This window comes from Solanum dulcamara, chromosome 2 (genome assembly GCF_947179165.1).
Source record: "Solanum dulcamara chromosome 2, daSolDulc1.2, whole genome shotgun sequence".
NCBI lineage: Eukaryota > Viridiplantae > Streptophyta > Magnoliopsida > Solanales > Solanaceae > Solanum > Solanum dulcamara.
In genome coordinates, this window is record NC_077238.1 from 39,594,066 (window position 1) to 39,621,335 (window position 27,270).

General features: G+C 35.9%; 1 protein-coding gene across 4 annotated transcripts; it reads right to left on the reverse strand.

Annotated features, from left to right (window-relative positions):
• Positions 1-1,026: 1,026 nt before the first annotated feature.
• Positions 1,027-23,165, reverse strand: LOC129880514 (2-oxoglutarate-Fe(II) type oxidoreductase hxnY-like). Of its 4 annotated transcripts, none has more exons than XM_055954592.1 (12): positions 23,017-23,128; positions 10,379-10,489; positions 8,639-8,834; positions 7,926-8,024; positions 7,764-7,815; positions 7,487-7,608; positions 7,307-7,407; positions 7,165-7,223; positions 6,847-6,903; positions 6,357-6,402; positions 5,816-5,895; positions 1,027-1,631 (listed from the first exon to the last, which is right to left on the reverse strand). In XM_055954592.1, exons 2-12 carry the CDS (start codon positions 10,475-10,477, stop codon positions 1,553-1,555), a joined length of 990 nt encoding a protein of 329 aa, XP_055810567.1. In that variant the 5' UTR covers positions 10,478-10,489; positions 23,017-23,128; the 3' UTR covers positions 1,027-1,552. The 4 variants fall into 4 exon arrangements, with proteins under 4 accessions (XP_055810567.1, XP_055810568.1, XP_055810566.1 ...); XM_055954593.1 differs by having other exon boundaries at positions 10,379-10,485; positions 23,017-23,112; XM_055954590.1 differs by lacking the exon at positions 10,379-10,489 and having other exon boundaries at positions 1,029-1,631; positions 23,017-23,165.
• Positions 23,166-27,270: the final 4,105 nt, after the last annotated feature.

The window sequence follows — 27,270 nt, forward strand, 5'->3', positions numbered from 1 at the left end:
TTATACCATTCGGAGTTTCGAGTCTCGGAATAGAATTCCATTGATTCCAACAGTTTTGAAATGTGAAAATTAGTCTAGTAGAGTCTTCGAAATCAGATTTGGGGTTGATATGTGAATTTGAGGTCTTAAGATGAAAAGTATGATTTAAAATTAGTTGGTTTGACTTCGGTCAATGTTTTGAGATCCGACCGTCAGATGAGAATTCTATCAGTTCCTTTGCATCCGGAACGTCGAGTTTGATCTAATTGAACATTGACTTAGAGCCCTGGGACCTTAATCACCATTTTGAGTTTTAAGTTAAGTTTTAGGCCAATAAAGAGTCAGTAGTGTGGTGGACACATTTAGCCTCAATATACACCATATTTTCTATCCCTATGGCGTGAGGCAGCGTTTTATAAGATTTGAGCTTATTTTTGCTCTTAATGATTCTATAGTCTTAAGGTGGTCTATTTGAGATACACGTGATGGAATCTTCTACGTAAGTGTACAAGTGTGGTCGTCTTTTATGAAAGACTTGAGTCGTCTTTCTAGAGCACTCATAAGACCTAAAGTGTGTGTGCATGACCATAAAAACACTTTGTTAGTATCACGAAGTTTGCATAAAATCAAGAATATAGTATGCGTTGTAGGGGTCTCAACTTATTTCCATTTAGTTCAAGAGTACGTCACTTTATGGATATTTGTTGTTGCCTCATTTCACTACGTGTCAATTCAAATCGAAAGATATTGATACTTAAGCACATGTTCCTTTCTTTTGCCCAGAAATTACCAGAAATTATTCCTATTCTTTATCTTTGCATTAGTGGGGTATTGTGGATATTATTCCTTTTTATTTAATGCAAAGAATAAATAACATCTTATAACTTCCCATAAATAATCTATGTAAATATTCCTAAGTCGTAAGTATAGGTGGAATGAGAGTGAGTTCTTCATAAATGGTTCACATTTATTCAAGTAACAGTTTCTTAACTTCGTAAGAAAAGAGATGAACTACTCAGAAAACTTGAAGTTACTTTGCATTATGACAACTTTGTCATTAAAGCAAGAGTAATATTTCATTTCATTAATTAAACTTCTTACATTCTTCTGATAGATGAAAACGTAAAATGATATGCCTATTGAAGGAGTATCATTTGTGAGCTAAACATATGGAAGAGAAACAAAATAAAGAGTCTTTCATTTACCTATCTTTCACCAATTCTTTATTGTCTCAAATAATCATTTTTCCTATTCTTGGTGAATTTCAAGGCAATAGCATTTGTGCAAATTGACTATTTTCCGATTTATTCTTTCGTCGATGGGGCCTTAAAACAAAATGAAAAAAACTATAAACTTTCAACCACGAGTGCACGCGTTTGAAAGTAACTGTGAAACCTTGGGGAGCAACCGGCTACAATGATTTGCACCGAAGTCTCGCCGAAATCGCTTTCAACGCAGTCGCTCGCCACAACACAGTATTTGTGATAATTTGACTACATACTATATTTAATTCTAGTCCAATATCAATATTGTCGTATCTTTCCCTAACATATTTTACCAGTTACCAAGAATCTCATTTGTAAGAATTTCGATCAGCATGAGTATCTTTGTAACGCTGGAGCAAGTAGGCCTCGCATTTGATTGGAGGATACCTGATAGGGAAGCAACCAGACAACAACTTAGTAAGCAAAAATATTGGGAACATAATTTAACAAGCCACATCGCTTATGATATGATCTGTACGATCACAGTGGCACAATGGGGGTACATTTTGCTTCTCAATTGTGTGGCAAAATTCTGTTGAGACAGCTTCGTAGAATCTCAATTTCAACATTGACGTTGAAACATCTCAAAACATTTTGGTTTTGAAAATTTTATTGGCAAAAAGCCCAAAATCCCAAAATCTACCCCAAAAAAAACTTGTTTTTAGGCCAAAATATAATTGTTGAGTTCTTTTAGTACTTATCCAAACTTTAATGTTTTATAAAAAAAAGGTTCATCTATTTTACAACAACTAATTCTATTTACCCTTCCCCTCATTAAATGCACTCCCAACATTGATATCTACTCCAAGGCAGCTGTGACTACCCAGTTACAATTTTGTCTTGAAAAACCATAATTAAGCCAACAAAAGTTTTTCAGTGATAATGCCTTGCTTAACCCCAGCTTCCGCAAGATATTCTTTTATACGACTGAAAAAAATCAAGTTGAATGGTTTAATGGCATACAAAAACATTGTACAAAATTCTCATTCAGGGTCGGAGACGAGGGTAAGGAGGGGTAAGTGGGTTAAAGGAGCGTCTAGACTGAGAGTAGGTTCTTGGAACATTGGGACGCTAACGGAAAAGTCCATAGAGCTAATTAAGATTCTTAAGAAAAGGAAGATTAATATAGCTTGTGTCCAAGAGACCAAATGGGTAGGTACTAAAGCTAAGGAGGTAGACGGGTATAAGCTTTAGTTCTCTGGTAGATCGAAGTATAGGAATGGGGTAGGCATTTTAGTAGACAGTGATTTAAGGGATCAGGTGGTGGAGGTTAAGAGAATCACTGATAGGATGATGTCGATTAAGGTGGTCGTTGAAGGGACCACTTTGAACATTATTAGTGCTTATGCGCCGCAATCGGGCTTAGCCGAGGAGGAGAAGAGGCGCTTTTGGAAGAATTTGGATGAGTTAGTGGAAAACATACCGCCTATGAAAAGCTTTTCGTGGGAGAAAATTTCAATGGACACATCGGGTCTATTTCGGGAGGGTATGATGATGTGCATGGAGGCTTTGGCTTTGGGGACAGAAATGGAGGAGGAGTTTCACTTTTGGAGTTCGCAAGAGCTTTTGGGTTGGTGATAGCCAATTCGAGTTTCCCAAAAAAGGAGGACCACTTGGTAACCTTCAGTAGTTCGGTGGCTAAGACTCAAATAGACTTTTTACTCCTTAGGAAGGATGATAAAGGTCTGTGCAAAGACTGTAAGGTCATTCCAATAGATAACCTTACAACACGACATAAGCTCTTGGTGATGGATTTAAGGATCAAGATGACGAGGAAGAAGAGGGTCGGGGATGATCGACCAAGGATCAGATGGGGGAGTTTGACCACGGCTAGTGCCCTAGAGATGGGAGAGAAATTAAAGGACATGGAGGCCTGGGATAGTAGTGGGGATGCGACCAGTATGTGGGATAGAACAGCTAGTTGTATTAGGGTTGTAGCAAGGGAAGTGTTGGGAGTCTCGACAAATAGTCGTAGTCGACATCGAGGGGACTGGTGGTGGAATGGAGAAGTGCAAGGGAAGGTGGAAGCAAAGAAGATGGCGTACACGAAGTTTATAGAAAGCACGGATGAGGTGGAGAAGTGGACGAATAAGAAACTTTATAAGATAGAGAGGAAGGAGGCGAAGTCGGCTATTTCGACGGCAAAAACGGTAGCTTTTGAACGCCTTTATGCTGAACTAGAAGAGAAAGGTGGGGATAGGATATTGTTCAAGCTAGCCAGGGCGCAGGAGAGAAGGGCACGCGATGTGGATCAAGTGAAGTGCATTAAGGACGAGCATGAAAAAATATTGGTAGAGGAGACTCTCATTAAACAGAGATGGCAGTCATACTTCCATAAACTCTTGAATGACGTAGGGGACAAAGACTGTTGGGAGATTTGGAGCATACAGGGAGGCGTCAATATTTTGAGTATTGCGAGAGTATTAAGGTCGAAGAGGTTAAGGGTGTTGTTCGTAGGATGCGCTGGGGAAGAGCAACGGACCTGACGAGATTCCTGGGGAATTTTGGAAGAGCGCGAGCTCGGTAGGTTTGGATTGGCTGACTAGGTTATTTAATGTCATCTTTAAAACGGCAACGATGCCCGAAGAATGGAGGTCGAGCGTAATGATCCCTCTATACAAAAACAAAAAGGATATCTAGAGTTGCAACAACTATAGAGCTATCAAGCTACTAAGCCATACTATGAAAGTGTGAGAAAGAATGGTGGAGATGAGGGTGAGGAGAGGCGTGTCTATTTCAGAGAACCAGTTCAAATTTATGCCGAGACGCTCAACTACAGAAGCCATCCATCTTATGAGGAGACTGGTGGAGTAGTATAGGGAGAGGAAAAGGGACTTGCATATGGTATTCATCGACCTAGAAAAGGCTTACGATAAAGTTCCAAGAGAGATACTATGGAGATGTTTGGAGGCTAAAAATGTACCTGTGTTATACATTAGGGTGATCAAGGACATGTATGAGGGAGCCAAAACCAGGGTAAGGACAGTAGGAGGGGACTCAGAGTACTTCCCACTTGTGATGGGGTTGCATCAAGGATCAGCTCTTAGTCCGTTTTTATTTGCCTTGGTGATGGATGGATTGATGCGACAAATTCAAAGTGAGGTGCCATGGTGTATGCTTTTCGCGGATGACATAGTCCTGATCAATGAAATTCGTAGCTGAGTTAACGCTAAGCTGGAAGATTAGAGACATACCTTAGAGTCTAAAGGGTTTAAGCTAAGTAGGAACAAGACAGAGTACTTAGAGTGCAAGTTCAGTGAGACACCTCAGGAGGTTGGCATGGAAGTTAGGGTTGGTGCCCAAGCCATCCAAAAGAGAAGTAGTTTCAAGTATCTTGGGTTTATCATGCAAGGCAGTGGAGAGATTGACGAAGATGTCACACATCGTATTGGGGCAGGGTGGATGAAATGAAGGCTCGCTTCCGGAATGCTATGTGACAAGAAGGTGCCACCACAACTTAAGGGCAAGTTCTACAAAGTGGTGGTTAGACCTGCTATATTGTATGGGGCAGAGTGTTGGCCAGTTAAAATCTCTCACGTTCAAAAGATGAAAGTTGCCGAGATGAGAATGTTGAGATGGATGTGTGGGCACACCAGGAGCGACGGGATTAGAAATAAGGCTATTAGAAACAAGGTGAGAGTGGCTTCGGTGGAAGACAAGATGCAGGAAATGAGATTGAGATGGTTTGGGCATGTGAAGAGGAGAGACACAGATGTCCTAGTGAGGAGGTGTGAGAGGTTGGCCATGAATGGTTACAGAAGAGGTAGGGGTAGGCCGAAGAAGTATTGGGGAGAGGTGATTAGATAGGACATGGCGCAGTTACAGCTTATCGAGGACATGACCTTAGATAGGAGGGTGTGGAGGACCCATATTAGGGTAGAAGGCTAGTACATAATCTCGTTATTCTTCCCTATTCGTAGGCGCATGAGCGCATTACAATTTCTTATGCTCTCATTTCTGCTATTTCTGTTATTATTTATTACTTTCTGTACTTCAATTATTTTATTTTATCTGTGCCGCTTTCATTATTTATTTTCCTATATCGCTTTGAATTTCTTAACCTTATCTGACCCTTTTTCATGCTTTTATTGAGCTGAGGGTCTCTTGAAAACAGTCGTCCTACTTTGGTAGGAATAAAGTCTGTGTACACTCTACCCTCTTCAGACCCTACGTTGTGGGATTTCACTGGGTTGTTATTGTTGTTGTTGTTGTATTCTTAATGCATGAAACGCTTAAATTAATTATTTTAGACATACTCTGTTGAGGTGTAGACATGACTGTTTACGAAATGACACTTGGATAATGTATTATCTAATTCATTATATAAATATGATAAATTTGTCCTAAACTCACACATATTTTTGATAGTTATTAGAACTTGTGTATATAAATTATGTTTCATTTTTTTTCTATAGAAAAAAGTGAAATATATTTTCAAAAACTATGATCAAATACATGTTGAAACTTTAATCCAAACTTCACCCAATCTGATTTTTCAAAAATATTTAGAAATCTATGGCCAAACGCTAGCTTAGTTAGTTGTGTGGCACAGGAAGGATAATTTTACTTGCCTCGGTGGGTTAACTTTTGATTGACAGGTTGGCAAGCATTCAACAAGACAGTCGTGACTGGGCTCCACAAAATATGCAATCTGCACAACACGAAGAAAAGTGACAAATAATTTGTTCTCCCATTTTCATAAGAGCTACTTTGCTATTCATTGATGTCTCCAGTTAGAACAAGTAAATGCGGCTCTCCAAATCATATACTCTCTCATAAATATGTTTTAAAACCTAATCATCTCGGAAAGCGATCATTTTAATAGATCTACTACAAAACCAAACATGCAAAAATCATTGTACAAGATATAGAAATATTCTTTCTATTGGACAAGTTATATCATATATAGTGATCAAATTTTATTGACAAATCTCCTTCCATTCACTTTCATAATTAGATAAATATATTATAACATTCTAAAGACATTCCTTTCTGGGGTTAATAAGACACTTCTAAAAAGTCTGATAGTAAAATTGAACAATTCTCTTCAAATGATTACGTCATTTATGATATTTCAATATGTAGGCATCCAAAAACCATCAAAAGGCTTACAGAAAATCTTTCTTGACCATTTCCAAGAACCCGATGCAGTGTTGACCTGAACAGAAGAGAACAAAGTTAGCTGACAAGAAAAAGGTACAATTAGGGTGATTTTTAAAAAATACTATCAATTTCATACACAATGGGTGTGCAACATGAAAAATCACTAAGAGAAGCTGTCAAATTCTGTAATTTGAAGACTGGATTTTCTTGGTTTGTTTTAAAACTCTATTTGAGAGAGAGTACTCTAGATTAAATACTTGCAGCAACTTATTCACAGCTTTCTGGAGATCAGTTATCTGAATGGCATCTCCAACAAAGTCAGAAGGGTAAGAATATCTTTTCATGGTCAAATTAACAAATGATCGATCTTAGTGATATTAGAAAAGATTGCCAAAGAATTTGGGGACGGGGTTTATATAGTACTTTAGAAAGGTTATGAAATCAATATTGTGAGGCTTCTGATGTACTTAATTCTCAACATGCACAACCATCATATTACCTGAAAATACCATTGCTCCAGCGCTCAAGCATATCACCAAGATTCACTACAAAAGCACTGTAAGTAGAATGTCAATCACATTATCCCCATAATTTCTGCTGCAAACTAATTTTTCCATTAGATAATAGAGGGCAGAAACTTCTATTTCACTATGTAGATGATTTAGACTTAACTATTACATTGTTAACAAAAGGCATGCTGTCTCTGTTGGATACTGTAGGAGAAGGCATGATTCTAAGCAATATCAAACCTTACAAGTTATAACTTGTGATTTATTTACAATTAGAGGATAGAAGTAAGAAACTTATTATGTCTCACCCTCTCAATGGTGGAACATACTCCCAAATCTGAGGCTTTGTATCCTTATCCTTGCATATCTGAAAAACAGATTTAAAAGTTCATTCTCCACATCAACAATGAAGAATATATCTAGAAAATTCAAAGTTCTTTAATGATGTACCTGAAGGCCACAGACATCATCTGTGGCCAAAAGAGTTATCAGACCATAGTCAGAATGTGCACCAGCTCCAAAAATTCCATTTGATGGATCAGAAAGTTTCTCTAGTTTGACATGAATCAAAATATCAGTTCACTTCAAATAGAAAAACATAATGGCTCTAGTGATATCCCCTATCTTCACCTTCATAATGCAGCAGGCGCAAAGTAGCAATTGGTCTGCCAAGAAACTCTGGCCGATCAAAAAAGTCAACATCAAGATCAAGTGCTAGGGCAATGAGCCTTGATACTGCTTTTGTCACCTCACTGATGCAGGTCAAAGAAAGGAAGCAAATGATAGAAAAATGAGAAATGCAGGGGAGGAAACAATCTTGAAGATCTAAAGCAATATGCCCAATGAAAAACAAGATAATGAAAACTTAAGAGAGTATAAAGAATATGATCGGAAGACGGTAACTCACAGTGCCTCATGATGATAGTTCTCCATAGTTTCCTTCCATCCAGGCAAGGTACCTTTCAGAATACTAACCAATTTAACTTTTTAAGTACATAATAAAATAATGATGTTTGGTAAGATCATTGTGTATTCTCAGGTAAATGACTAGAACCCTCTCGCGAGTTACCTGCAGTAGGCCACACATTTGACCCATAAAATGGTCTATGAGCTTCAGGATCATCTTCAGGTATTTCAACACCAATGTAATATCCCTCCTTATAGTCACCTAAGGCCCATCAAAAAGCAGCCAACTAATGAAAAAGTAGCATTTTCCTACTTTTTATTCCAATGCCATACATTTATTAAAGAAAGTGAAAAGACAAATGTGGATATTACAGTGTGAATGCAACTAACTGCCAGTAAATAGTGTATTAATAACTCAAGTTAAAACTTTGCAATGGGAAGACCTCACACAAGCTAGTAAACCTTATACCATTGAATATGACTAAAAAGCATGCATCACTGTTCTCATTTTCAGATAATACAGACAAAACTATTGTGCGAGAAGCTCTATCTTGACAATTCACTAGTAGCCTCAGCTAAGTAGCTTTTCTCACTGTTCTATGATAAGATATCCAGATTTTATTATACTGCAAGAGTAAAGAGATATCAGAGTATAACCATCATACACCTATGAGCATTCTCTCTCTCTCAGGTAGGTGTCTAGGTGAGACTTGTCATCTTTTGTTTGTAAGTATATCTATTATGGTGTTTCTGTGGTTCATCTTAATTAGTTTAATCCTACTGGTAGTGCAGTGAGCATTGGGTAGGAATAAGGCAAATATCCCCTTTAACTCTAATCCAACAATAATAAGAACAAGAGAGATGATAAATAGATACCATTTATTTGATTGTCAGGATCCAAATGTTCATCTAGACTAGGAGTGTAGCCCCGATGTTTTTCATTTCTAAGAAGCTTCATCTTCTCTTCCAAAGGAAGGTCAAAGAGCTTTTTGCTTTGAGCGAAAACCTCATCCATAAACTCCTGGCTAATACCATGATTGACAACATAGAAAAATCCTGAATCTAAGCAAGCCTGTGATCAATAACAAACACATATGAGCTAATGGAGCAATACGACATTTCAATGGAATATAAACAAAGACGAAGGAAAGGAAATGTGACAAAAGAAAGCAGAGATAGTGGCGATTCTATAAAATGTAGTTAATACAGGTACTATCCCTTGTGGGGAGCGGGAACTTGGGGAAAATTATAGTTAGGTAATACATATTTCCTGCTAGGAGGAAAGAAAATAATCTTCTTGTTGAATGATTTTGACAGGACAACAGTGAGATGATTAAGAGCACTTCCACAACGATTATTAGTTAGTTGAAAGAAGTAAAGGACAAAAAAGAGGGCTTCAAACTAATTGTTGGTTCCATGTTTTAACAGAAACTTCAAACTATAGACATGATAGAATTTTCCTTCAACTGAAAAGGGATTTATTAAGAAAGCAGTATTCGGAACATTTCAAGGTTTTTTTTATATAAAAAGAAGGAAACCTAGACACACTGTATCTAATTCAGGTGAATTTCACAACACAGACCAATCATTCTCAGAAAACGTTATATGGTAAGTTATTCTTTTACAGCTGCTACCATCAGCCTCGATAAATAGCCGATAAAGATCATAACTTTTCTTCATCAAACACACACATGAATACATACAGATGCATAATATATACTACTATTACTATTTACTACTTATTAATAAGCAACTAAAGAGAGGATATTCCAGTAGTAGGTCATTTTGGGAAGCTCCTCTCTTTTACCTCTTTCAAGTAGTAAATTAATAGTGTTAATAAGTAGTAGAATAGGAGCTTTTGGCCCCACACAAACATCAAATTTTTGAAAAAAAAACAGAAATGATTTACTACCAAACAAATATATATAATATATTTTAGATAAAAATTTAAAATTATTTTAATCAATACTACTTAAAATTTACAATGTTAATAATATTTGTAGGTATTTATTTTATACTTAATGAGATGATTTACTATCTTACAAATAATCTATATATCTTATTTTAGATATAAATGATTTATTGCCACACAAATATATATATAAAACTTAAATTAATATTTGTAGGTATTTATTTTACACTTAATGAGATGATTTACTATCTTACAAATAATCTATATATCTTATTTTAGATATAAATGACTTATTGCTACACAAATATATATATAAAACTTAAATTATTATAATCAACATCACTTAAAATTTGCAATGTTACTAATATTTATAGGTATTCAGTTTACACTTAATGAGATAATTTACTATCATACAAATACATAAATATAACTTATATTTTAGATAAATGACTTACTACCATATAAATATATATAACTTATTTTGGAATAACAATTTCAAATTATTTTAATCAATACCACTTAAAATTTACAATACAAATACATATACATATATATATATATATATAACTTATTTTAGATAAATTAAAATTTATTTAATTGAAACGGCTTAAAAGAATAAACTTGTGAATAAATAGTGGGCCCATGTAAAGCACGGAGTTTTTGCCACTAGTATATATATATGAGAGAGCGAGAGATGGGGGTACCTGTTTGAGGAGAGAAACAGAGGTATGAATGTCAGGGCTGGAGAGATCGATACAGTGTAAAGCAGAAATGTTAGCAGAACCAATTCCATCATTCTTCATATCCCTTCCTGCCTTATTATTCATGAAATCAACAATTAGTTTTCTTCTCTTCTTTCCTCGGCTCAACTCCGAAGGTCTCATTGATGTGGTTATATACTTCCCGATGTGAAAAAATGATTGACACTTCTTTTTATTTTTTACAAAATAATTTAGTTTTTATTTTACACTTAATAATTAATAATATGATTTTATAATTTCAAAATATTAAGGCATATCAAGATTTAAGTTAAAAAACCTTTTTATTTTAATTTAAATTATGTGACAATCAAACACTTTCATATAAAATTAAATTAAAATAGCGAGTAAGAAATTTTCTGAAAAATCTTCTTTTTAACACTTCCACATAAAATAAAATGGTAAAATAGAATATTTTGAGAACTCTCTTCTTTTTTTTATTTTGGCTTTTACCATTTAATATGGAAAAATTACTATACTATTAATGTTGGGTTTAATTGATAGTTTGAATGGGAAATTGAGGAAAAAAGAAGTGGAGAAGAAAATGACATGTTGTCTCTTGCTTTATTAAATAAGCTTTGGTCTCACATAGGGTGGTGGAAATGAAAAGTCTCCTACTTAAAAGTAGAAGCACTCCTTCATGTTGCTAAAGAGTTAAGAAGAGGGTCTCCCCTCGCGCCGCCGTCGTCGTCGCTCGCTCGGCTCGGCTCGGCTTCGGCTTCCTTCGACTTCGGCTTCGGATTCGGATTCGGTCAATTGATTTAATTGATAATCTTTTTGGACCAAATTTTCTTTACATTTTAATTAATTAATAATATTTATTTATTTATTTAATTAAGTGAAAAAAACCTGATCCGCGACCCGCGACCCGCGACCCGCGACCCGTTTCTTTCCCGGATTAATTTAAATATTTCCCTCCGTTTTTTCCAACAGATTTTTGAAAGGCTGCAACCTTGTCCGAAAAGTTGCAAACCTTTTCTCAACAGACAAATCTTTTCCCAACAGGTGCCTTTTCTTAAAAGGTACAAACAGTCTATATATATGTCTCTTAATCCTCAGAATGTTCCATACGAAAATTCTGAAATAACATCTTCTTCTTCTTCTTTCTACACTTCCTAAAATCGTGTAATATACATCCTTCAAGTGGTTCGCAGTCATCAAAGATTTGCAGTACCTCTACTTTGGTGAGTAAATCGTTCTATCCTGGGAGGAAAGATTCCAAAACCTCGGATACTTTGAGGGGAATAATTTCCTTAAGGACACACTGTGCATTCAGTGGGCTCGATCTTGTTTCTGCATTAATTTTTCAGATTCTGTGTTTTATTACCTTTAGTTGTTGTTACTGTTTTTAATATTTACAATACAGTTTACTAGCAATCTTAAGAAAATTATCGTTATTTTGTTTTTCTAATTAAACTGTATTCTGCTTTTGGAGACTAAAACCTGTGTGGTTTTCTACTCCGTATGAAATAAATATTCTGACTTGAAGAGTATAAAAACTTCGTTGGAATATTAAAGTTCATACTTGTACAACGATTTGAAGAGTATAAAAACTTCATCGTTGTTTTTGTAAAAGGTCTGATATTCTGAAATATTAAGACAGTTTGTCTATTTTGACAGTGAAAAGAAATGACAAGTGATACTGCTACTACTTCTGCGACTGTTGCTGCAACAAGCCGCACTTCTGTGCCACCGACAAAAAAACCAGGAAAATTTTCTGGAGCCAACTTCAAAGGATGGCAGCAAAGGGTGTTCTTTTGACTTACCACTCTTGGTATGCAGAAGTTCACCAACGAAGACCCTCTTGTGCCCGCTGCTGATATGTCGGCCAATGAAAAATTTATGATTACTGAGGCATGGACACAGACAGATTTTCTATGCAAGGGCTATATCCTAAGTGCTTCGGATGATGATTTGTATAATGTCTACAGTGCTGTGAAAACTTCTAAAGAATTGTGGGATGCACTTGAGAAGAAGTACAAGACTGAAGACGCATGCTTGAAAAAATTTGTGGTTGCTAAGTTCCTAGACTATAAAATGATAGATAGCAGAATTGTTGGAACCCAGGTTCAAGAACTGCAACTTATTTTTCATGACCTTATTGCTGAAGGTATGGTAGTTAATGAAGCATTTCAAGTGGCTGCGATGATAGAAAAGTTGCCTCCTTCGTGGAGAGATTTCAAAAATTATCTAAAGCACAAGCGCAAGGAAATGAAGTTGGAAGATCTTGTGATTCGTCTCAAGATTGAGGAAGATAACAAAACAGTAGAAAAGAAGTCGCGTGGAAATTCAACAATTATGGGAGCGAACATCGTTGAAGATGCTGCTCCAAAGAATAAGAAAAGGAAGCAACCTTTTGGAAAGAATCAGGAGCAAAACAAGAAAAAGTTCAAGGGCAATTGTTATAATTGTGGGAAAGTTGGACACAAAGCTCCAGATTGTCGTCTTCCGAAAAAGGACAAGAGAAAGGGACAAGCCAATATGGTGGAAAATAAAGAAGGTATCGATGATTTGTGTGCAATGCTATCAGAATGCAACCTAGTAGGTAATCCCAAAGAATGGTGGCTTGATTCGGGAGCTACTTCGCATGTGTGTGCAGTCCGAAAAGCCTTCTCTACTTATTCCCCTGCAGCACCTGATGCGACAATCTATATGGGAAATTCTGCAACTGCTAAGATTGAAGGATATGGGAGAGTATTCCTGAAAATGACATCCGGCAAGGTGGTGACGCTGAACAAAGTGTATCATGTTCCAGAAATGCGAAAGAATTTGGTGTCTGCCGGCCTTCTTATCAAGAATGGATTCAAGTGTGTTCTAGTTTCAGACAAAGTAGTTGTCAGTAAGAATGAAATGTATCTAGGAAAAGGCTACCTCACTGAGGGTCTTTTCAAACTAAATGTAATGATTGTTGATGATAATAAAGTTCAAGCTTCTTCTTACTTACTTGAGTCAAATAATTTATGGCATTCACGTTTAGGACATGTCAATCATAAAACCTTGCGAAAACTGATTAACTTAAATATATTACCTAACTTTGATTGCAATAAATCAAAATATCAAGTATGTGTTGAATCTAAGTATGCTAAGCATCCTTATAAATCTATTGAAAGGAATTCTAGTCCCTTAGAATTGATTCACACAGACATTTGTGATATGAAGTCTACACCAACTCGTGGTGGAAAGAAGTATTTTATAACTTTTATTGACGATTGCACTCGATATTGTTATGTATATTTGCTTAATAGTAAGAATGAAGCAATTGATGCATTTAAGCAATACAAGAACGAAGTGGAAAATCAATTGAATAAAAAGATAAAAATGATTAGAAGTGATAGGGGTGGAGAATACGAATCTCCTTTTGAAAAGATATGTTTAGAATATGGAATTATTCATCAAACTACTGCCCCCTACACACCACAATCAAATGGAATTGCGGAAAGGAAAAACCGAACATTAAAAGAAATGATGAATGCTTTATTAATAAGTTCCGGTTTAACGCAGAACTTGTGGGGGGAAGCTATCCTTACAACTAATCGAATACTCAACAGAGTGCCCCACAACAAAACACAAACTATTCCGTATGAACTATGGAAAGGAAGAAAACCCAACTTGAAATTTTTCAAAGTGTGGGGGTGTTTAGCAAAGGTCCAAGTTCCTTTGCCTAAAAGGGTAAAAATCGGACCAAAGACCGTGGATTGTATTTTTATTGGCTATGCTACAAACAGCAAAGCTTGTCGATTTTTGGTTCATAAATCGGACAATCCTGAAATTAATATTAATACGGTAATTGAATCAGATAATGCTGAATTCTTTGAAAATATTTATCCGTATAAAACTAAATGTGAGTCCTCAAGTGAAAGATCTAAACGACCACGAGAAGAACCAAAGGAAAGTAAACCAACTGAAGAGGATCCAAGGCGTAGGAAACGTCAAAGGATATCTACTTCCTTTGGACCAGATTTTGTGACTTTCTTGCTTGAAAATGAGCCTCAAACATTTAAAGCTGCAATGTCTTCTTCTGATTCAGCATTTTGGAAAGAGGCAATCAATAGTGAGATTCAATCAATTTTGAATAACCATACATGGGAATTGGTTGATCTTCCTCCTGGAAATAAACCTTTAGGATCAAAATGGATATTTAAAATGAAAATGAAAGCTGATGGCACTATTGATAAATATAAGGCAAGACTTGTGGTCAAAGGTTATAGGCAAAAAGAAGGCCTTGATTAATTTGACACATACTCGCCGGTAACAAGGATAACATCTATTCGGGTGTTAGTGGCACTTGCTGCTGTTTATGGTCTTGAAATCCATCAAATGGATGTTAAGACGGCTTTATTAAATGGAGAATTGGAGGAAGAAATTTACATGGAACAACCTGAGGGTTTCGTAGTTCCAGGTAAAGAAAGGAAAGTGTGCAAACTTGTTAAGTCACTTTATGGACTTAAACAAGCACCTAAACAATGGCATGCGAAATTTGACCAAATAATGTTAGCAAATGGATTTAAGATTAATGAGTGTGATAAATGTGTTTACATTAAAAATACTCCAAATCATGAAGTCATTGTTTGTTTATATGTTGATGACATGCTGATAATGAGTAAAGACATTGCCGATGTAAATGCTACAAAGCGTATGCTTGCTAGCAAATTTGACATGAAAGACTTAGGGGTTGCTGACTTGATCTTAGGAATTAGAATCCATAAAACTCCACAAGGTCTAGCATTATCACAGTCACATTATATTGAAAACATACTTGATAAGTTCAAGTATTTAAATTTCAATGTTGCAAAAACTCCAATTGATGTAAGTTTTGCACTTCAAAAGAATGAAGGTAAAAGCGACTCACAATTGGACTATGCACGAGTTTTGGGAAGTTTGATGTATATTATGAATTGTACACGACCAGATATAGCATGTGCTATTAGCAAGTTGAGTTGATTCACGAATAATCTCAATCAAACTCATTGGATGGCAATGAAACGAGTCTTGGGGTATTTGAAACACACCCAAAACTATGCTTTGCATTATAATAAATATCCCGCAGTAATTGAGGGATATAGTGATGCAAACTGGATCACCGGATCATCTGAAGTTAAATCCACAAGTGGATATGTTTTCACCGTTGGTGGAGGAGCAGTGTCTTGGAAATCATCAAAACAGACATGCATCGCCCGCTCTACAATGGAGTCTGAATTTATAGCTTTAGACAAGGCTGATGAAGAAGCTGAATAGCTCAGAATTTTTTGGAAGATATTCCATTTTGGCCCAAACCTTTGGCACCCATATGTATACATTGTGATAGCCAAGCGGCAATAGGGAGGGCAGGAAATGTTATGTATAACGGAAAATCGCGTCACATTCGACGGCGACACAATACTGTTAGACAACTACTCTCTAGTGGTGTTATCACTATTGACTATGTAAAATCAAGAGATAACGTATCGGATCCACTAACAAAAGGCCTATCTAGAGAGGCTGTTGAAAGATCATCGAGGGAAATGGGGTTAAGGCCTAGGACAAGTCATCATGGCGGTAACTCTACCTAGTAGACTGGAGATCCCATGAACTAGGTTCAAAGAGATCAAACAAAGTTATGATTGGCGGTTCAACATTGTCAAATAACTCAACCCATTCTCGTGATGATGACAATGTTCATAAATAAAGGATAAAACCTTAAGGCTTTTGAATGAGTTAATAAAGCATTAAAGGTTTTTTAATGATTATCTAAATCTGGCGGAAAATGACTAGATAGTGTGTCTATAGGACTACACGTTTAGAAATCACCTATATGAATGTGAAGTATAAGCCGCTTCAAGGGGAATGACGGTAAAGACCCATTCTCTATGCATTCACGAAACCAGGCGATGTTCATGGCTGAAACGAACACAACCGTGAGAACCATAGATGGTTGATGATTAATTGTGTGACTTATGTTGTCTAGTTATACAACAAAGTTCGATGGTTCAAAGATATCGCATCTACCGATTGATCGAGTATATCCTATATAAGTTCACTATGGAAAGTTCAAAGGGAAACCTACTTATCCAGATGCAATTAATCTTCGTTTGTATATCACACACTTATCCGTGCATTCCTTTATCTTGTAGACATTCCCCATTCATGTGGGGGATTGTTGGGTTTAATTGATAGTTTGAATGGAAAATTGAGGGAAAAAGAAGTGGAGAAGAAAATGATATGTTCTCTCTTGCTTTATTAAATAAGTTTTGGTCCCACATAGGTGGTGGAAATGAAAAGTCTCCTACTTAAAAGTAGAAGCACTCCTTCATGTTGCTAAAGGGTCAAGAAAGAGGGTCTCCCCTCGCGCCGTCGTCGTCGTCGCTCGCTCGGCTCGGCTCGGCTTCGGCTACGGCTACGGCTTCGGCTTTGGCTTCGGATTTGGCTTCGGATTTGGATTTGGATTTGGATTTGGTCAATTGATTTGATTGATAATCTTTTTGGACCAAATTTTCTTTACATTTTAATTAATTAATAATATTTATTTATTTAATTAATTAAGTGGAAAAATCCTAACCCGCGACCCGCGACCCGTTTCTTTCCCGGATTAATTTAAATATTTCCCTCCGTTTTTTCCAACAGATTTTTGAAAGGCTGCAACCTTGTCCGAAAAGTTACAAACCTTTTCTCAACAGACAAATCTTTTCCCAACAGGTGACTTTTCTTAAAAGGTACAAACAGTCTATATATATGTCTCTTAATCCTCAGAATGTTCCATACGAAAATTCTGAAATAACATCTTCTTCTTCTTCTTTCTACACTTCCTAAAATCGTGTAATATACATCCTTCAAGTGGTTCGCAGTCATCAAAGATTTGCAGTACCTTTACTTTGGTGAGTAAATCGTTCTATCCTGGGAGGAAAGATTCGAAAACCTCAGGTACTTTGAGGGGAATAATTTCCTTAAGGACACACTGTGCATTCAGTGGGCTCGATCTTGTTTCTGCATTAATTTTTCAGATTCTGTGTTTTATTACCTTTAATTGTTGTTACTGCTTTTAATATTTACAATACAGTTTACTAACAATTAATTCATATTATAGGTTCATGTAAACCTCAAAGTACCCACTTTCAGATGATAGGAGGGAATTTCAATGTAGAAAAATATGGTGGATTAATTGATGGGGTTCAGGAGATACAAGAACTCGCCCAATGTATACAGAATGTTGGAGTACATGACTTAGGCTTCAAGGGGAGTAAATTCACATGGTGCAATGGTCAGATCACTGAGAATTATATTTTCAAAAGACTGGACAAATGTTTGGGCAACCAATTACTTGAGAGTAGATATCCTGGTACTGCCATTACTCACTTGATTAGAAGTAGGTCTGATCATGCCCCACTATTGATATCTTATTCTAGAAATAACACTCCTTAAGAAACCTAAGAATGAAATTTTTCTAGACATAGTGAAGACCAACTGGACAGAAGACTTTATGGTCAACCTCTTCACACTTTTCCACCACAAGATGAAGAAGGTTAAAGCATCACTGACTCAATGCAGTAAGACCACTTTTGCGAACATATTGCAGGAAATAGAGGCATTGGAGGATGTTATTAAGGTGCATGAGGCACAGTATGAAACACAACCCTCCCCTAACAACTGGAAAGACTTCATATAGTACAACAGACCTGAACAAATATTTACATTTGGAAGAACAATTTTGGAAACATAAAGCTGGTCTGTAGTGGTTTCAGGAAGGAGATAGAACTACTAGATTCTTTCATGCATATGTCCAAGGAAGAAGAAAGAAACTGCAGCTCAGAATAATAGAGGATCTGAATGACAATTGATTGGAGACGACGCAATCAGATTTTCAAAAACTAGTTCAACAAGAATCAGATAATTTTTAGCTAATAGACTAGGTACCAGGTATGACATTTTGATTTAACAAAAAAGGTACCAGGAATGATCTCTGAGGCTCAGAATAGTGATATTGAAGAAATGCCAACATATAAGGAGGTGAAGAAGGTGGTATTTAGCTTTAATGGAGAGAATGTTGGGGAACTAGATGGCTTCACAAGTTTGTTTTATCAAACCTATTGGGAAATCATTGGACAAGACATTCAGATATGGTAAGGGCCTTTTTCTGTGGAGCTGCATTATCAAGATTCATTACACACACTAACTTGGTTCTGATACCAAATAAGGATCTGAATCACTACCTTCTCCGTTATGAGACCAATTAGGCTGAGTAATTTTGTGAATAAGATATTTATTTTTCAGACTGATTCATGAAAGACTAGTAGATGGATTAGAGAATATTATTTCTCTAAATCAAGCTGGATTAGTGAAGGGAAGAAGAATAACTGAGAATATACTACTGACACAGGAAATTATCTCAAAAAATCAGATTAAGAACCAAGATCACTAATGTGGTTATCAAGTTAGATATGGAAATCACTAATGATAGATTATCATGGTTAATTTAACCAAGACACTGAGGAAGATAGGCTTTTCAAAAAGGCTAATTGATAGGGTTTACAAATCATAAGCAATAATTAGTAATCAATCCTGATAAATGGACAGCAACAAGGGTTCATACAATCTTCTAGGCGAGGTTAAAAAGGGGATCTACTATGTCTTACTTTGTTCATCCTAGCAGCAAAACTACTTACAAGGAATCTCAAAACTTTGAACCAGATACCACAATTCATAGGTTATGGCATGCCTAGAAAGAGTCCTAAGATCAATCATCTTTGCAGATGATATGATCATATTCTCATCAGTTGATCTGTTTTCACTTGGGCTGATTATGGTTGTACTCAGGAAATATGAAACTACCTGACGATAGAAAATTAACAAGGAGAAGAGTTATATCTTTATATGCATCACAATGTCCCAGGAGACATCAGTATAATGGTGGAGATCACTACTGGAATATGTAGAAAGGACTTTCGCTTAACCTACTTAGGGTGTCCAATCTACTACAGTAGAAAAAGGAAGGAGGTCTATAATGCTACTTTGTTTAAGATTATGTACAGATAGCATTCTTGGAAAGGGAAGCTGCTCTCTTTTGGAGGAAGGATTGTTTTGATCAAACATGTCTTACAAAGCATGTCTATACATCTACTATCAGGAATGAATCCCCCAGATGGTGTGATTAATCTAATGTACAGGATGTATGCTCAGTTCTTTTGGAGTAATACAATGGGTGGGAAGAGTATAACATTGATCTGCTTGGTCTCATTTATGCTCACTAGTACAGGAAGAGAGAATGGGATTTAGATCTCTACATAATGTTTCGACGACATTATATTGCAAATTCTGGTGGAATTTCGCAACAAAACCCTCACTGGAGTTCTTACCTAAGCAATAATTATTGTAAGGAGGAGAATAGGGGTGTGTATCGGTGGATTCGATTAGTTTTAAGTATTATCGATTCGGTTTATCGATTTTCGATTTTTAAATACGCTAAACCGATAACCAAACCAATTAGATATTTGTTATTGATTTTTGATTTATCAGATTTCAGTCTTTAATGGTTCGTTTTTCGGTTTAACCAATAAAAAAATGTTTTCAAAATAAATATATGACTTCTCCAACAATTTGACATGATACAGACATACGGCGAAACAAGCAAATCAGACATTCTTGTTGTAAATACTCACAATTCACAACCCTAGCGTCACCTAACCTTGTCGTCATCGTTGCAAACCGTAGCCGCCGCCATTCTTAGTTCTTTAGATTTTGACGTTGTGAACCTAAAGTAATATAAAAGCCTAAAGGATAAATACAGTGTGAACTGCGAATTGTCTAGGGTATTAATAATCTAATATAGTGATTATATTAATATCTTTTGTTTGATACTTTGATATTTATATGAGTAAAAATTAAAATAGTAAATTATTATAGTTTTAATGGATCATCAGTTTACCCAATAATCCAATATTAAAAAGCCAACACCGAACCGTTAATTCAATATATTTTTTTATAAAACTATTAAATAACTGTTAATCTAATAACTCAATACGAATATTCCAATAACACTTTTTTCTGTTTGATTTATCGGTCAGTTCGATTTTTGCACACCCTTAGATGATAATGCAGTCAGAGTTCAATAGAAGTATGGATCACAAACATGGAAGAAAATGCAAAAGGCTAGAGATATGATAGAACATCATATATGGTGGCATACTAGGAAATACTCAATTCTGGTATGACAACTGGACAGGATTGGGTGCACTGTATTATGCCACACCAAATATCTCTTGTGATGAAAGAATTCAGAATGTTAATGAGCTACAAATCAATGGAGAATGGAATAAGGAGAAATTGACATAGCTCCTACCTGAGGATATAGTGGAGCACATCACAGAGACCATACAACCACCAAACACAAAAAAGGAGATGGACAGGGCATAGTGGATACTGGACAAAAGAGGGGAATTCTAAATGAGCTCAACCTGGGAGTACATCAGACTCAAAGGTCAGGAGATGGAGAACTATGAGAAAATGTAGGCCAAAGGACTTCCTGTAAATATCTTCTTCCTTATGTGGAGATTCTGGAAGTACAAACTAGCACTAGATGATGTACTAAAGAGGATGAGATATAACATGGTATCTAGATGTTGGTGTTGCTCAAATCCTAAGGAGGACACATTCCAGTATCTATTTGCCACATATTTTTCTACTAATAGGACTTGGTCCTACTTTTGCTCTCTTGCAGGTATTAACATAAATGGATTGCAATTACAACAGATTATAATGAAATGGTGACAAGCCTCTGTAACAGGCAGGCTAAAATCAATCTCTCGGGTTGTACCTACCTGCTATAATCCTAAGTGAGCTATGGAAGAGAAGGAATGCATTAAAACATGGGGAGAAGAGGTCAGTTGGAAGAGTTATTTATCAAGTATATACATACACTCCTATGAACCTGTCTCTTTCACAATATACCCTAGTAATATTAGTTACATAGACAATCCTATGAATGTACGGGGCGGAGTGTTGGCCAATCAAGAAACTTCATGTTCAGAAGATGAAAGTCGCGGAAATGCGAATGTTGCGGTGGATGTGTGGGCACACTAGGATGGATAGAATTAGGAATGAAGATATCCGAGACAAGGTGGGAGTGACATCGGTGGAGGATAAGATGCGGGAAGCGAGATTGAGATGGTTTGAACATGTGAAGAGGAGAGACACAGATGCTCCAGTGCGGAGGTGCGAGAGGTTGGCTATGGACGGTTTCAGGAGGGGCAAAGGGAGGCCGAAGAAGTATTGGAAAGAGGTGATTAGACATGATATGGCACAGTTGCAGCTCACCGAGGACATGACCTTAGATAGGAGGCTGTGGAGGACTCAGACTAAGATAGTGGGCTAGGTGACTTATCTTTTCTCCATAGTAGTTGTAGTTTTGCTCATTTGTTTATTAACATTTGATTACTGCTTATATTTGTTGGTCCGGTTTACTTTGGGTATCCCATTTATCTATAGTAGTTAATGCTCCTTTCTTTCCGATCTTTCCTACCCTGACTCTCGCTCTCATTTCTCAAATTTTTATATTGTTTTCAATATGCTTAGCTCTACTGACCTATGTCTTGTTTTCCCTCTTGTTCTTCTCTTGTTCTTCTCTCTTAAGCCGAGGGTCTTTTGAAAACAGTCGCCCTACCCTTTAAGGTGGGGGTTAGGTCTGCGTACACTCTACCCTCCCAGACCCCACATGGTGGGACTATACTGGGCTTGTTGTTGTTGTTGTATACATACACTCAAAGACTAGCTCAATTCAAAAAACCATCCATTCAACAAATACCACATAATAGGAATGATCTGATCCACTTGATGGAAAGGTGCAAACCTAAGCTGAAAGGAACTAAAGTAGTCTGGAATGTCCCCACGAGAAGGATGGCTAATTTGTAACACAGATGGGGCCATGGGGCATCAAGGGGGAATCCAAGAAAAAGTACCTACTGGTTTTGCATCAGAGATGAAGAAGAAAACTTAGCATATGCTCAAGCTAAGGAGATTGGGAAGGCTAAAAATACAGAAGCTAGGACTCTGGCTATCCTAGAAGCTATCAAGTATTGTAATAACAAACATTTGGATCATCTCATCATCCAGCCATATTCAATGTTTTTACAAAGAATACTTGTGGATGAATAGCAACTACCTTGGAATATGGTCAATTGGATTGACGACATACAAAAAATAAGCAAAAACATGCAGATACAATACAACATATCCTAAGAGAGGGCAATAAGCTAGAATATGCTCTTACATATCATACACTTGATAAAGACAACATCAAATATCACAGTTTCGAGGATATGGTACACGAGCAAAGGAAGATTTTGAATAGTGATATTTCATATCTCGGAATAAGAACGAAAAAGGATGAAGATATACACAACTATTACAAATCCATTAGAATACAATGAATGGACAAGACCATACACAGATAACTGAAGATCGAGGGCAGAACTACCAGTTAAACAAGAGATCTCAGCTCATACACAATACACACAATACTAGTCATCAGATCCATATAGAGAAGTAACCAAATCATGCCATCACTAGAAACAAAAGGGGAAAATATAGAGCATACACAGAATGAACAAGAAGCTTACCGGAAACAAGAAACAAGGCACGTACTGAGCGAGACCATTGGACACAAAGTGGCAAAGAATCTGTAGACAGAGAATGTCTAGAAGAATCTGGATACAATTTTTAATTTTTAATATTTTTTAAATATAAAAGAGAATCCGGACACAATTTTTTATTTTATTTTTCTTAAATGAAGAATCTGGATACAATTTTTTAAAAAAAATGAAGAATCTAGATACAAAATAGCAGGGTTGGGCATAAATATTGAAACTCCGAATCTAATCGAATTATTTTAATTTTTTGATTTTGATATTTCAATTTTCGATACGATTTTTGATTCATATTTTTATAACTTTGATTTTTCGAACCGGTTTTCGGTAACATAATTTTTGTATTTGGGTTTAACCGAAATTTATGAATTTTGGAGATTCCAATTTTCAATCATTGTTTATGAATCCAAGTTTTTGGTGTAAGATCTAGTAATTTGTTAGTGTTGAATTAAAATACAGTGGCAAGTTCATTACATGGTTGTTAGCCTCTTTTTTATTTTCTATCTAAAAACTTTGGAGAACAATACTATTCAAATTAATACAAACTCACAGATTTGGTCTATGAGTTTGTACTTCTCCTGGTATGGCCGTATGGGTCATTTGATTCTTCTTGTCGAATTCTCTAAGAGACTTATTCTCCATCACCAATCTTCTGTTACGCTTATTCTCCCTACAGATGGCTCTATCTCTAATGCTTAGAAAATTGTTAATGTTGTATCAACGTTCCACCAAAACAAAGTACAGTTTTACAGTTTTGAAGATGGAAGATTGAGCAAAAGCTTTAGCTTTAACACTTTAGACTGAAAAATCAAACAAAAAAAATCATATAATATAAAATCTAAAAATCTCCATTAAGTAGGCCCATAACAGAAAAAATCGAATTTAACAAATCGAACCGAACCGAATCAATCCGATTCAGTGTTCGGTACAACATATACAAAAATTGAAAACCAAAAAAATCGAAATTAAAAAATCAAAACCGAAACGAATTATCGAATGCCCACTCCTACAAAATAACTTTTTAGTTAAGGCCTAATTTCAAATATATACAATAAAGTAAATAGTTTACAACAAATATAATCATATTTATTCACATAAAAAAATAGTCAAAAGTCATAGAAAGTGTATATTGATTATACATTTAAAATCATACCCCAATTCTTTTTCTCCGTGTCCCATAAAAATAAAATAATTACAGACAAATATTCATTTAAAATTCATACCCCAATTCTTCTTCCTCTTCTTCTTCTCCAGTTCTCTCCTTCTTTCCCAATTCTTCTTTTTCTCTAGTTTGCTCCTTCTCCAATTTGCTCCTTCTTTCCAAATTTTCCTTCTTCTTCTTCCTTAATGCTTCTTCTTCTCTAATTCAAATCAACACTCGATCCATAACACTTTGATTCCACAAAAATCTCAAATCAAATCAAAATTATTGAAGAAGAAGCCTAAAATTACTTCATATCCATTGGTGATCGCTTATAATCACTATTTCACAAAGCAATTCTCAATTCTTAATATGGAACTTCTAAATCTTCAATAATACCATAACAGTATATGACATGTTGTTATATTATCATTGAGGAACAACTACATATCCTAAGTCATTCAATGATACATGAATAATACTATCATAACATATTCATATATTCTCATAATATTAAAATGGTATAATTAAGGAATAACCACTGTTTCACCAAGTTAATAATCAATTTTTAATGATGAACTTCTAAAATCCTCAATGATATCATAACAGTATATTGCACAACAAAAAATTGCACAAATACTGAATGATACCATTATAGTAAATATGTACTATGATGGTATCATAAGGTTTTTCTAAGTCATTCGATGATATATGAATGAAATCAAAACATTATATTTATATATTATCATGATATTGAAATTGTATAATTGAGGAACAACCACTATTTCACCAAATCAATCCTCAATCCTTAATAAGACACTTTTAAATTCCTTAATGATACCATAACATACATTTAGAAAAAATTGTAAAAATATTAAATTATACCATTATAGTGTGTGTGTGTATATATATATATATATATATATTCCATCATTTCTATCGATGTTGTCTGAGGTATGAAATGAATATTACCTAGTAATGTCTGTGCATAGGTGTCTGGAGTTGAGGCTACACCTTTCCCTTTGTCTATGGGCTTTGGAACTGTTGGTCTCATGCTGAAAACAAATATATTTTTAGTTAATTTTATATTTAACCTACTTAATTGATCTGCTAAGTTATTGTCTTTCCCTTTAATATATTTAAATACAATATGTTCTTATGTTGATATCGTATCTATAAAATTAAGCCATCTTCTACTACTTGCTTTTTCATTTATTTTCTGATGGAATTTAACAATTGCCTCACAGTCTATTCTTATTAATATTTCACTTTTGTTTAGAATATATAATCTAAAACTATTATACTACCGCTAATATCGCTACGTCTATTATTACATCCCACACTCTCGAGCTCGGAATATCTCTTAGGTTCCTTAGACATTATCATGTGAGCCGGATAAGCTACGACACTATCAAACGACCCTAAGGAAGGGAGAATGTGTTACCCCATAGTAGAGAAGGTTGGAGATGAAGTCATAAGAATCCGGAAGGAATTGGAGGCCAAGTAATGAGTCGTAGGACTCGATTTACCTACGTAAGCTACTAACTTGGAAGTCTTATATACTTAAGCTATTGGAGTACGTACCAAGCTTGCATAGCATGGATTACATAGGCTCTTAAAATAAGACGAGATTACGAACCCACGAGGGAGAAGAAAAAAGTAACATGTGGCAGCCAATGGCGGAGTACCACGTGGCAGCACCTCAAGCAAGCACGTGACCCACCTGCTTGGGGTCAAGTAGGTGACCCACCTGCTTGGGGTAGGTGGGCCCTACTGCCACGTGGCATCCCCTCCTTCAATGCATGAATACGGTGACCCAATAGGGGCTGCACACATGTCCTCCTTAAGGATTGACATATGTCACCTCTTGGGACCACATATATGTATGTATATGTAACATATTCTTCAGTTCCTGCACCTAAATCTGCAGCAAAGCAAAGAAAACAAACCCTAAACTTGGAGAGAAAAGTGTGGCAGCCAAGAGGAAAAAATGAGTTCACAATCCCAATTCTTCTTTTAAAAAAATCATGTTCAAGAAAAACCCAAAATCTCTAATTTGAAATCCAATTTTTTGAAGTTATATTCCAAAAATATTCAATGGGGATTGAAGAAAAGTGTTTGAAATACATTACCCAAGAATTTTTGTCGCAAAAACTTTGAAGAAATCGCCTAATCCGAGTTTAAGAACTCAAAAATGAAATAAATGACCCAAAATTCATTTTTGGGCTTCTCAGGTGTCACAAACGCGATATGGGGTCGCTAAAGCGGAAATTCGCTTTCGTGAACCTGGTGAGTAAGCCCCCTCGCTTAAGCGATGGATCTATCTAAAGTGAAGGTTTTCTTTAGCGAACCTGGTCCGCTTAAGCGAACCCTGTACCAACACTAGAAAACTAAACAAGGTAAAAACTCAGGCATCTGATCGGACCCTCGAGATTTGTTCGGAATTCCGTACACACAAATCACATATGCAACCCTAATAAATTCAAATTTTTAGAGTCAATTGAATCATTGTAATTCAAATTTGAGGTCTCCTTAATCCAGAATCTGATAAGTCTCAACTAAACTAGTTTCGACACTTGAAATACACAAAATATCCACGGGACCTCTAAAAATTACAACGAAGCCTTTTTTAGCTTTAGAATCACCCACTGAAACCATTGGCCATCAAAAATCCAATTCAAGCACTCGAACCCCAAATGTTGACCAAAGTCAAACTTGGATCAAACTTTAACTCAATTTCCAACTTCAGACCTAAAATCCACGTTTCAACTCCAAATCTGACTCCGAAAACTCTCCTAGACCACTTTCCATATTCCAGAACTGATAGAATCAATGGAATTCCATTCTGAGACTCAAAATTTAACAACTTAAGCCTTTAAAACTCATTTCTTTAGTAGAACCTCAACTTTTCACAAGATTCCCAAAAACCAACTTTTAGACCCAACCAAAAAGTAACTCGGAGAAACTAATAGGAGGGGTAAAATTGTAATTTTGTCAGAAATATCGAAAATGACCTTCAGGGTCATTACATCACCCACCATTAAAAATCATGTTCATCCTCGAACATAAAGTAGAAGAAAGAAGGA